General features: G+C 43.1%; 1 protein-coding gene across 2 annotated transcripts in view; it reads right to left on the minus strand.

Annotated features, from left to right (window-relative positions):
• SLC22A16 (solute carrier family 22 member 16) overlaps positions 1-12,684 on the minus strand; it is a 196,006-nt gene that overhangs the window by 118,542 nt on the left and 64,780 nt on the right. For both annotated transcript variants that reach the window (XM_063917133.1, XM_063917134.1), the window contains one exon: positions 10,269-10,745. In XM_063917133.1, coding sequence (XP_063773203.1) covers positions 10,269-10,745 — 477 coding nt within the window. The remainder of the gene's footprint in view (positions 1-10,268; positions 10,746-12,684) is intronic.

The following is a 12,684-nucleotide window of genomic DNA, read 5'->3' on the forward strand; positions in this document are numbered from 1 at the left end:
AGAGTGTAACACACATTCCAGCCGCACGTCCGAACGCAGGAAGATTGACATGAAGTGGGCGTTTCTGGGTGTCAACTGACCGTTTTCAGGGAGTTCTTAGAAAAAAAGCAGGCGTGGCAGAAAAAACACAGGTGTGGCGTTCACTGGGCGGGTGTGTAACGTCAAAAGCCATCCCTCCGTCGTTTGAATCAACGCTCACGGAGAGTAACTACAGGGCTGGTCTAGTTTTGCACAAAATTATTTTGCAGGCGCTCTGCTGCACAAGCGTTCGCACTTCTGCAAAGCAAAAATACACTCCTCAGTGGGCATCGACAATGCATTTGCACGGCTGCTAAAAGTAGCCAGCGTGCGATCAACTCGGTTTGACCCCCATTGTCCGCATTATCATAGTATTTTTGCTGGAGTTTCCTCAAAATATTAGCCCATCTACGAGACAGTATACTATTGAGCCATCCCCTAAGGTTATTAATCTGGGAGAGTAGTGTAAATTTAGGACGTTATTTGTGTTCATCTAGAAGTTTAGCAATCTCAACTTCCAGAAGTGAGATTTCATTTTGTTCTTGCTTACGATGATATGAGGCTTTACTAATAAGTCTGCCCCTAACTGTAGCTTTGGGAGCTTCTCAGAGTGTACTCTTAGCAATCGTCAGATGGGTTAAATTCAAAGTAATCGAGATGGCTGAACTAATATCTTGGAGTGTGGAGGGGTCTAACAACAGAGTATCATCAAGACGCCAAGTTTTAGACCTACTTGGGGAGTTAAACAAATCGACTAGAATAAAAGTACCTACGTGGCCAGAAAGGTGTGATGCCTGCATAAGTGATTATTGGGGCTAGAGAACGAAAAATTAAGATCAAGTCAATTCTGGAGTATATTTAGTATGGACCAGAGTAATGAGTGTAGTTTCTGGCTGTGGAATTTTTTAAGCACCAGGAGTCTAGGACAGAGAGTCTATTCAAACCATTACCAACAGAGGCGTAACTAGGGTTTTTGGAGCCCAGGGCAAGATTAATAATGGCGCCCCCCCAAAAAAACAAAAAACAAACAACTACCTCGGGAACTGAGATGCCCTTCTCACCATACAGCAGTGTGTCCGAGCCGGGCGGGGGGACAGCCAGCAGCAGCATGCCGGATATCAGCAGCCGAGGGTGTGGGCTGTACATACTTGAGGCAGCTGGATATTCAACAGTGCTGAGAGCCTCCGGAGCTCGCACCCCACGGAGCTGCAGTACACCGCCAGAGGACACCCATCCCCCGAACCCTGCGTAGCCCAAAGCCGGAGATCAGCAGCATGTTTAATGCGGAAGAAGCCACTTGTTGCCGGTCAACATGCTGCCGATCTCCGGCTTTGGGCTCCGCACCGCTCCGCACGTGCCTTACAGCCTGCACCTTCGGCTGCTGATATCCGGCATGCTGCCCCTGCTGCTGGCTTTCCACCAGCTTGGCTCTGGATGGTGAGTGAGAAGGGCATCTCAGTGCCCTTGGTTTAATACGTATCCCTCTTCGGTAAATGGTCTCTGCGGTAAATGGTACTAATGCTTACCGTGGCGGTAAGCATTAGTACATCCCGCCCTATAGGTGTAAAGCCAATATCACACACACACACACACACACACACACACACAGACTGCCCCACCCCCTTACTTACACACACACACAGTCAGACTGTAGATTACACACACACAGACTGGCCACCCCAAACCCCACACCCACCCAGACTACACACACATTCTCATACATTCCCCTCCCCCACACACACTGGACTGCAAAAATGAACACACTCACACTGTCCCCCCCTCCCCCCCCACACATATACACGCACACACTGGATTGCAAAAATTAACCCCCACACACACACACTGTCCTGCACCCCCCCCCCCCCCCCCCTACCCCCCACCAACACACTGGACTGGAAAAATTAAAACACTCACACTGTCCTGCACCCACCACACACAAACACTGGACGGGAGACATTAACACACTCACACTGTCCTGCACCCCCCTTACCCCCACACTGGACTGGAAAAATTAACACACTCACACTGTCCTGCACCCACCAGCCCACCACACACACACTGGACTGGAAAAATTAACACACACTCACACTGTCCTGCACCCCCCCCCCCCCCCCACACACACACACTGGAAGAATGAACACACTCACACTATCGTGTCCCTCCCTCCCCCCCTACCCCCGGCCTGCTCGCCTGCTGTTGATGGCCCACATGTTGAGGGTGCAGGAGCCGTTCTCTCAGTGGCCGCACTCCGGGAGCTGCGCCGGCGCTCAAAGTCCTTATCCCTCCTCCGCAGTCTACACACACTGACTGCCCAGGCCACACTGTGTGCAGCCTGCAGTACACCGGGAAGATGCTGCAGGGACTCTCCCACCGCCACCGGTGTCTCCTGTCAGCTGGGTACCGGCCCCTGTCAGCCAGCCTGGCTGCTGTGGTGGCAGCAGGCAGGGCGGGCACGGCCAGCGCCAAAACGGGGCCGGACATGTGTCTGGTGTAACTGGAGAACTTCCACCAACCATCACCCCGGATAGCAGGGGGAGCTCCCTGCCCAGCACACAGCGCGCTGCCCGGCTCCGGATACATGGCGCTGCACCGCTCTGCCAGAGACCCTGCCCTATTCTTACCCTGCCTCTGGGTAGATGTACAATCCTCAGCAGTGCTCTGAGACTGTACACGCCGAGGACCCGCTCGCTTCCTTCTCAGTTATTTCACATTTTGGCTGGTTGCGACGGCGCCCCCGAAACCCTGACGCATGGGGCGAGCGGGCCGTGCAGGTGCCCCCCTCTGCCCCGTGCTAGATACGCCTCTGATTACCAATAACTTTAGAGGTTTGTAGAGTGTCTGGTAAATGTTTTAGCTGTGATGGAGCAGTTTTATCAAGAGCAGGATCCAGAACGGTCCCCACCTTTAATCAAATAGATTTGATGAAATTTTTAATTTGTTTAAATATATCAGAGAAGAAAGGACCCTGACTTGTATTGGGTGGATATAAATTAACCAAGGTGATCATGTCTGCCCCAATAGTGCCCACTAAAATAAGGCATCTACCATCCTGGTCAGCAGCAGACTTAGAAAGTACAAAGAGGACATTGTTTGATATTAAAATCGCTACCCCCCCCCCCCCTTCTTTTTTTTTCTTACAAGGAGCGGATGCAAAGAAAGTTTGTGGAAAATGCTTACCGCGTAATAGAGAAGGTTTTCCAGTCATATGTGTCTTTTGAAGCAATACAATGTCTACTTTTTTTTATCTTTTAGGGGAATTTAGGCCAATAACATTAAATGAAACAATCTTTAAACCCATGGGAGGAGCAACAATCGGCCAGACAAGACCAGTCGAGGAGAGAAGAAGTATAGTTATTGGAGAAAAAAAAAGGAGACAGAAAGGAAGAAAAGCTGAAAGGTAGCATAGTTGAAAGAGGCTTCAAAATGCCGAAACCCTTTCAGAAATAGGCCCTAAAAGAGGGACTATACTTGATAATCTACAAGTATTGTTACAAAAATAGGTAAGGGAATGTGTATGTATGCTGGAGGGGGTAAGTGGATACAGAGCTGGAGTTGGCAATATACCAGCCCCCCCCCCCATCCCGAGTCAAAATTATATATCAACCATATCGGGGGATAAGGTGAAAAGGGATCTATTGCAGAGGAATTGGTGCAGATAACGTATGTAACATATAGACCAAAACTATATTGCTAAGAGTAAAAGAGAAAGCATGTCAGTAAAACATTTAATTAGCAATATCTCATAGAAAAACGTGATAGACAAGGCAAGTCATTAAACATTATAACCTGTAAACTGAGAAACCGCAGTAAAAAAAAGAAGAAAACAGGCGCTAATTAGTGTTTCTCCAATAATAAACGTGGATGGATAATTAAAAATGTATACATTTATTTAGTATAAAACAAATGTACCACATATACTTACTTCTAAAAGAACATGCAAATTGGACATATATAAAAAAAACTGAGAAGTGGAATTATGGTGTAGCTGCTAGAGAATGTCCACATGGGATCCCGGACTGAAAGCAATAAAGTTCCCTGGGGAATCTTTGTTTAAATACAGCTGGTGTTACCCGTGGTGATGGAACCTCCAAGTGCTTGAATAATCTCAGCAAGCAAGCTGTGATGTTTATGCATTGACTTGGTCCTTTCCAATCAATGCCGTAAGGTGGTGCAGTCCCGCAGGGAATATTCCAATGGCAAGGAAAAAAGGTTAAAAGTCCATATCTGGATCCTCATTCAGATGGAACAATGTGATGGCAGCTTGTAACACTTAACGTGTTTCCCTAGGCACGGTCACCTAGCTTGGGGCTGAAGGGAGTATATCCAGCAAAATACGATCTTGTTTAAGAATCTTAAAGTTTCTAGTTATTATGTTTCGAATTTGCCCAGCACAGCTATTGTAGCTACACACAAAGGAAGAACTTTTGTCTTCATTACTGTCATACATATGTTTTATGGGACGATATTGTAAAAGTGTATCTCTGTCTATGTCCGAAACCTCCATGAAGGCCTTTTGTAAAATGTTTTCTGGATATCCACACTCTCTAAAGGAAGCTAATAATGTGTTTGCCTGTTCAACAAAAGTAACAGGATTCGAACAATTCCGCTTAAGGCGAATCAATTGTGCCTTAGGGATATTTTGTTTCCAGGGTCTAAAATGAGAACTAGTGAAGTGCAAGTAAGAATTGGTGCTTGTTTCTTTATTGTATGTGGACGTAACTATCTTATTATTAAATAATCTCCAAATTAACATCTAGGAAATTGATTTTTGTAGTATGAAAAGTGGAAGTGAAAGTTAGATTGTATTCATTAAGGGACAGTGATTGAATAAACTGTGTAGCAGAGTGAAGATCCCCATCCCAAATAATTAAAAGATAATCAATATACTGGCCATAGAGGACCAGATTCGCCGCCCAGCCGCCACCCCACACATGGGTTTGTTCAAACTCCCCATGTAGAGGTTGGCATAGCTGGGCGTGAACCTGGTCCCCATGGCCGTACCCTTCACCTGAAGATAGAAAACAGAGAAATAAAAAATAATTGTGCGATAAAATAAGGGTATGTTCATTACACATAATGGTTTATTGTATTGTTTTAGTGGATGGATAATTTAATTAATTGTACCACACCTGATGGAGATCAGGTTGTTAAAGGGGTTTAAATAGATCCCTCATGCAGACTGAGCTTTACTTCTGATGAAGCTAGGTGACCGTGCCTAGGGAAACGCGTTAAGTGTTACAAGCTGCCATCACATTGTTCCATCTGAATGAGGATCCAGATATGGACTTTTGACCTTTTTTCCTTGCCATTGGAATATTCCCTGCGGGACTGCACCACCTTACAGCATTGATTGGAAGGACCAAGTCAATGCATAAACATCGCAGCTTGCTTGCCGAGACTATTCAAGCACTTGGTGGTTCCATCACCACGGGTAACACCAGCTGTATTTAAACAAGATTCCCCAGGGAACTTTATTGCTTTCAGTCTGGGATCCCATGTGGACATTCTCTAGCAGCTACACCATAATTCCACGTCTCAGTTTTTTTTTTTATATATGTCCAATTTGCATGTTCTTTTAGAAGTAAGTATATGTGGTACATTTGTTTTATACTAAATAAATTTATACATTTTTATTTATCCATCCACGTTTATTATTGGAGAAACACTAATTAGCACCAGTTTTTTTTTTTTTTTTTTACTGCGGTTTCTGTTACTGGGACTAACAATCCCTTACTGGCAGCTGTGACAGTGCTTTATGGGTTTTGCATGTAAACTGAGAAAGGATACTTGAATGCGAGAGTTGTATGAAGTGAGAACAACTCTACTCAGTGTGATTCTGAGGGAAGCAATTAACTCTGGGAGAAACATCCGAACAGGTGTAAAACTTTCCATAGGGTGTGTAGAGGTAAGATAGACCGTCCTCTCCAACACTAAGAGTAAAAAGAGAACACCATTGAACATCAGCGTCCACATCACGGCGGGACAAAATCATCCTTCTGGCTTTGGCGTACTTGGGTCCAGGTTGCTTGCAGGGGATAAGTACGTTGAGGTTTAGGAGATCCCGAAGGTGGATAGGATCAAGACAGTCCTGGAAGAATGTCCAGATCTTCAAGAATTTTCTGATCTTGTTCAAGTGTTTTAGCTGTGCGAACAGTATTATCTGCTAAGACCTGCAATCGAAACAGGAAGTTCCAGTGACATTACCCATTATTCTGTCGAAGAATCTTTGTGATAGGCTGAAGATCCCTTTTCTGTATAGCTGACAGTGCCAAGTCTTGAATTAATTGGATGTGCATATCCTTATAGGTAATGATGGGAAGGTCTCTGGTTGCTATCACAAGTTTCTCCTTTGCTCGATAATAATGTAGTCTGGTGAATGAGGTTTAGCTCTTAGCGCCCAATGGGCTCAGTCCAAAAGAAGCTCTCTGTCTTGAAGTTCAGCAAGAATATGCTTGAAAAGGTCTCAAAGAAAATTAGGTAAGGTAGCAGGAGAGACTGATTCAGGAACATTCCTAATACTGAGGTTATTCCTGCACAATCTATTTTTCAAGTCCTTTTGCTTTTCCTTGAGGTCAATGACTTCAGACCTCAAGAGAGAGAGCTCTCTGTCTACCACTCCCTCATAACAGCATAGCTCGTCTGCTTTGACTGCAAAGCATGAGTTCTTGTTCCTATGGAGGCCAGTTCAGACTTAAAGTCATCTACTGCTTCCTTAAGGTCCTGTTGAAATGTCAATTTAATCCCATCTACTAAAGTGGTGAATACAGCATGTATAGACAGGTCAATGTCCATTACAGGGGGACAGTCGAGAAGGGAAGACCCTGCCCGGTTTGTAGTTTGCAACAATGACTTAGATCTGGGAGTAAACATAGGAGTAGTACTTGTGGCCAAGGCCTCCTGACCTTTGCCGGACACTCTAATAATGATATTAGAATAAGTAATAGCAGTAAGTGAGACACAGATCCACTTAATGAATGCAAAGATCTCACTGTGAGAATAGATGTATCAATTGCTGCTGATATATACAAGATCACTCTTGAATGGTAAGGATGGCAATCAGATAGGCAATTAGACTCTTGAGATGTAAAACTTTAGGAGTGAGATAAACACTGTTAGAGTCAGTTAGTAAAGGGAGTCAGTGTATTGAAAATTGCTATATATAGAATCAATGAAAAAAAAATAATTCTCCTGTGTTAAGCAAAGAAAATGGGAGCAGCTTTAACATATATCTTGTCCCCTTTTAGAAGGATCAGATCCTGTGTGAGACAATTTTTAGGGGTTGATTGTATACAGAAGAGTTGTAGACACCCAGCTCCAGGGAACAACCTGCCAAGGACAGGAGGGAAGGGGGGGGGGGGGGTTAAGAAGAGGAAATATGGTGTTTCTTTATAAGGGACTCACCATCCAGCATCCATAGAGGCCCAAGCTGTTTCTGGAGATTTATGTCCTAACGGAGAAGAGCCGTGGTAGTGGTCCAGCCAACAACTGCAGCTCCTCCAAATTTTACTGGTGGCGTAGGAGAGTATCAGAGAGAGCTCCGGGCGGACTGTGGGTAAGATGGCCACCACACGCGGTGCCTTGAGATAGCGTTCCAGCGGGTCCTGGCCTCTAAGTATACAGTGCTTCAGCTAGCAGTAAGGCAGTGGGGAGGTCTGGGAACTGGTAAACGCTGTGGTACTCCGGTGGTGAGCCGAATAAGCGTCCCAGCTCTAGCTCCTCCGGGCGGCTGCCCGAACTCGAGGTCCTGTCTCCGAGGGTGTCTATTCTGCCGATCCATGTGTTTTCCGACAAGTCAGGAATTCCCGACTTGTCAGAAAAAAACTGCCCTCTTTGAATAGGTCGGATCCCCTTCCGACAGAAATCTGTCGGAAGCTGCCGTCTTTCCAACAGCTATTGAATACGGCCCAAAGCCTTGATATAATCCAAACACATAGATGTCTCTGCATAGCAGGGTTTACAGGCCTATTTTCAACCTTGTTGACTAATTAAATCATGTGGAAACAGCAGTATTGCTCCTATTTATGATACTGCAGGTACCTACTGAATTATAGACAAAATTGCAGCATACCGCAATCCCCATTCAGTGTATGAGGACAATGCATTCTGCAATTAGCATACTCTGGAATCCTAAACCTCCAAATGGCGTTAGAAAGCGCTTTCCAATGAAAAGATCTCAGAGTGAGAAGAGGTAGAAAAAAAACTGCACTTTTGAATCCATTACTAGATCAGGGTAGGTCACGTGTCATTAGGATTACTAATACCCCTTTTAACACGGACATAAAAATACCAGGTTTTTGCACGACCTGGGATTTTGGTCAATGAAAAAGGAGACTACCAACCCTGCTCCTGACCATTTACCGGGTTGATAGACCCGGCAATTTCCCAGGCCACAGTGGAAATGGGATTTAATGTAGCAGCAACATTTTCCATTGCACTTTGCAGTAAAAAAAAAAAAAAAAAAAAAAAAGAGATCCAAAGATTTTTGTATTCAAAATTAGAATTCTAAATTATAGATGAAATTTGTGCAGAACACTACTAAAGATAATATATACTATTTACGGTCCAGTCAAATCAATTACATACATTTATTGTAGAAAATTACATTTGTATGTATAGGTCTGTGGTCATTAATATTCTTTGTTTTGGAAATGAACAAAAAATAAAAGGGACCAAATCTTCTAAAAAGGGCAGGTTAAGAAGTTACCCATAACAACCAATGAGAGACTAGCTATTTTATTAAATGTACTTGATAAATGATAGTTAGAAGCTGATTAGTGCTATGGGCAACTTCTACACTTGTACTCCTGAGAAGGTTTAATACATCGTCCCTCGTTGAGAAAGACCTGCAGGTAATGTTATCAAACAAACATTTTCAAGTGTTGTATGCACAGATGTATGACCCATAAGAATAAAAATAGATATGAAGTAGCACAGTGGGTAGCACGGTTGTCTCATAGAACTGTGGTCATGAGATCAACTCCTGATCAAGGCACCGTGTGGAGTTTGTATGTTCTCTCCTTGTTTGCACAGATTCACTGTAGGTGCTTTAGTTGCCCTATAACTAATTAAGGCTTTAAATTTAGAGGTTGAATACCCAAAACACGCCACTTCCTTGAACTCAGAACCTATTACATAACTGTTAATGTTTATATGAATAGTAAAAAGGTTTATTATTAGTTGCATAGCAACCAGTAAGAGACAAGCGCTACTTGTTTCTCATCTAGATTTTATAAATCTACGCACATTTGTGCAAAAATGTGCAGCAACTATCACGATAGGATATTTATCGCTACAAGTTGAGTATCCCATATCCAAATATTCCAAAATACGGAATATTCCGAAATACGGAATTCTCAGAGTGAGAATGAGATAGTGAAACTTTTGTTTTCAGATGACTCAATGTACACAAACTTTGTTTAATACACAAAGTTATTAAAAATATTGTATTAAATGACCTTCAGGCTGTGTGTATATGAAACATAAATTAATTGTGTAAATGTACACACACTTTGTTTAATGCACAAAATTATGAAAAATATTGTCTAAAATGACCTTCAGGCTGTGTGTATAGGGTGTATATGAAACATAAATGCATTCTGTGCTTACACTTGGGTCCCATCGCCATGATATCTCATTATGGTATGCAATTATTCCAAAATACTGAAAAATCCGATATCCAAAATACTTCTGGTCCCAAGCATTTTGGATAAGGGATACTCAACCTGTATTTACCCACTTCAACCTATTGTACCGTTTTTTATATATTCTGTAACTACACACGGCATGTTACACTTCTACAAACTGCTCATCCTTCCCACTGTAACCTATGTTATCTAAACCGCTGTGTTAAAGCTTCTGAAGTCCTACTGATAAAAAGTGCAACATAAATAAATTATTACGGCAATAAACAGAAACGTTGCATTAAATAGAATGAATGGTGTGTTCTCACCCACTGCATTGTAAAATGTTATCTTCTACATTTAAATTGTTAGAACGCAGCATAACCTTTATTTCACAAGGCAACTCGTGTTACCAGTGCCATACGCCATTAATAAAATGCTCAGGTTAATTTTGCATTAGTTACTTTTTACCCACTGCCCGATGAATGAGTGTGTATCATAGGTAATCATTTGTGAAGAGACCCAGTACTTTTCATATTACATATTCAACCTGATGATCTTGCTAATCATCTTTTTATCTAAACATTAACCTTTTTTTTAGATCATCCATATTGCATTATAATAACATACCTGTCTGCGATATCACCAAAAAACATTGCACCGATAAGTACTCCAAGCATAAAGGTGGGTTGAACTAATTTAGCGAGCCATTCACGGTCACAGACCAGGTCCCATTCTGTAACAATGCTACTATCCACATTTGTGTGATCGTACCAGTATCCATCAGAACACGAATGCAATGTCCTATTTTCTTCATAGCTATTTGCTGGATCTAATGTGTTTGTAAGTTTATGTCGACTGCATCGGCTTAGTTCCCAAATGTCACCATTATCCTGCTGGGAAACAAGGTAATCATTTGGTGATGTCCATAGGCCCCACGCTTCATCGATCCCAGATATAGATACATTATTGATTGATATCAGGCTTGCATTTCCTGGAGGTCTGCAGACATACTTCGGAGTAACAGCAATAAACACAGATGCCAAGTAGTGGATTCCACAAGATATTGCTTGAAAGGCAGAAGCAAAGTATATACATGCTTGGAATCTACAAAAAGCATAAGAGATACAATCAGATTATACAGCAGAAAAACAGGTCTATAATAATAAATATCTAGCCATTTCTACTTGTGAGTTTGTTTTGTTAATCAAAAATAGTTAATAAATTAAAAATATTTTTCACAAAAATAAAAACAATTTAAAAATGCTTTATTCAAGGGGATTAAAATAAGATTTACATACACACGACTGATCAAGTGACATAGAAAAGGAATCCTCCCTATAAAACTGTCAGACTATGGAACTCTATGCCAATAGAAGTAGTGATGATTGATTCTTTAAAAGTTAACCTCTAGTGATGTCAACATTTTTAGTGTCGACATGTCACATGGTGATATTTTGCCCATATCGACGTCATAACTGTTGACATTCGAGTATCAACATCCTATCTTACTGCAACAAGATTCCCCTTTTATCTCATTAAAATAATCTTGCTATGCAAAATATAATCTCATTTCTGCACTATAGGCCAAATTCAAGGTTGATTGCAAAAGCAAAATCTTCCTCTAATGGGCAAAACCATGTGCAGTGCAGGTGTGGCAGATATAACATGTGCAGAGTGTGTTAGATTTGGGTGGGTTATATTGTTTCTGTGCAGGATAAATACTGGCTGCTTTATATTTACACTGCAATTTAGATTTCAATTTGAACACACCCCACCCAAATGTAACTGTCTCTGCACATGTTACATAGGCCCCACCTATAGAGCACATGGTTTTGCCCATTAGAGGAATATATTACTATAGTGACCAACCTCGAATGAGGCCCTGTGGGTACACCAGTGCTCTATGGGGGTCATTCAGACCTGATCGCATGCTAGATTTTTTAGCTGCGATCAGGTCAAAATTGCGCATGCATATGCACTGCAATGCGCAGGCGCGTCCTACGGGTACAAAGTGGATCGTTGCTGTGCGATGGATTTAATGAAGAATCCATTCGCATAGCCGATCGCAAGGAGAATGACAGGAAGAAGGTGTTTGTGGGTGTCAACTGATGGAATGGTTGGAAAAACGCAGGCGTGTTCAAGCGTTTGCAGGGCGGGTGTCTGACGTCGATTCCGGCCCTGGACAGGCTGAAGTGATCGCAACGTCTGAGTAAGTTCTGGGCAACTCAGAAACTGCACAAAACTTCTTTGTACCGCTCGGCTGCACATGCGATCCAACACTTGCAAAGCAAAAATACACTCCTCTATAGGCGGCGACTTTCTGATCACAGCGCTGCAAAAAAATAAGAATTTACTTACCGATAATTCTATTTCTCGTAGTCCGTAGTGGATGCTGGGGACTCCGTCAGGACCATGGGGATTAGCGGCTCCGCAGGAGACAGGGCACAAAAGTAAAAGCTTTAGGATCAGGTGGTGTGCACTGGCTCCTCCCCCCATGACCCTCCTCCAAGCTTCAGTTAGGATACTGTGCCCGGACGAGCGTACACAATAAGGAAGGATTTTGAATCCCGGGTAAGACTCATACCAGCCACACCAATCACACTGTACAACCTGTGATCTGAACCCAGTTAACAGCATGATAACAGCGGAGCCTCTGAAAAGATGGCTCACAACAATAATAACCCGATTTTTGTAACAATAACTCTGTACAAGTATTGCAGACAATCCGCACTTGGGATGGGCGCCCAGCATCCACTACGGACTACGAGAAATAGAATTATCGGTAAGTAAATTCTTATTTTCTCTGACGTCCTAAGTGGATGCTGGGGACTCCGTCAGGACCATGGGGATTATACCAAAGCTCCCAAACGGGCGGGAGAGTGCGGATGACTCTGCAGCACCGAATGAGAGAACTCCAGGTCCTCCTCAGTCAGGGTGTGCCCCTGACCAAGTATCAGCTCGGCAAAGTTGTAAAGCCGAGATCCCTCGGGCAGCCACCCAAGATGAGCCCACCTTCCTTGTGGAATGGGCATTTACATATTTT

This window comes from Pseudophryne corroboree, chromosome 4 (genome assembly GCF_028390025.1).
Source record: "Pseudophryne corroboree isolate aPseCor3 chromosome 4, aPseCor3.hap2, whole genome shotgun sequence".
In the NCBI taxonomy this organism is placed as follows: Eukaryota; Metazoa; Chordata; class Amphibia; order Anura; family Myobatrachidae; genus Pseudophryne; species Pseudophryne corroboree.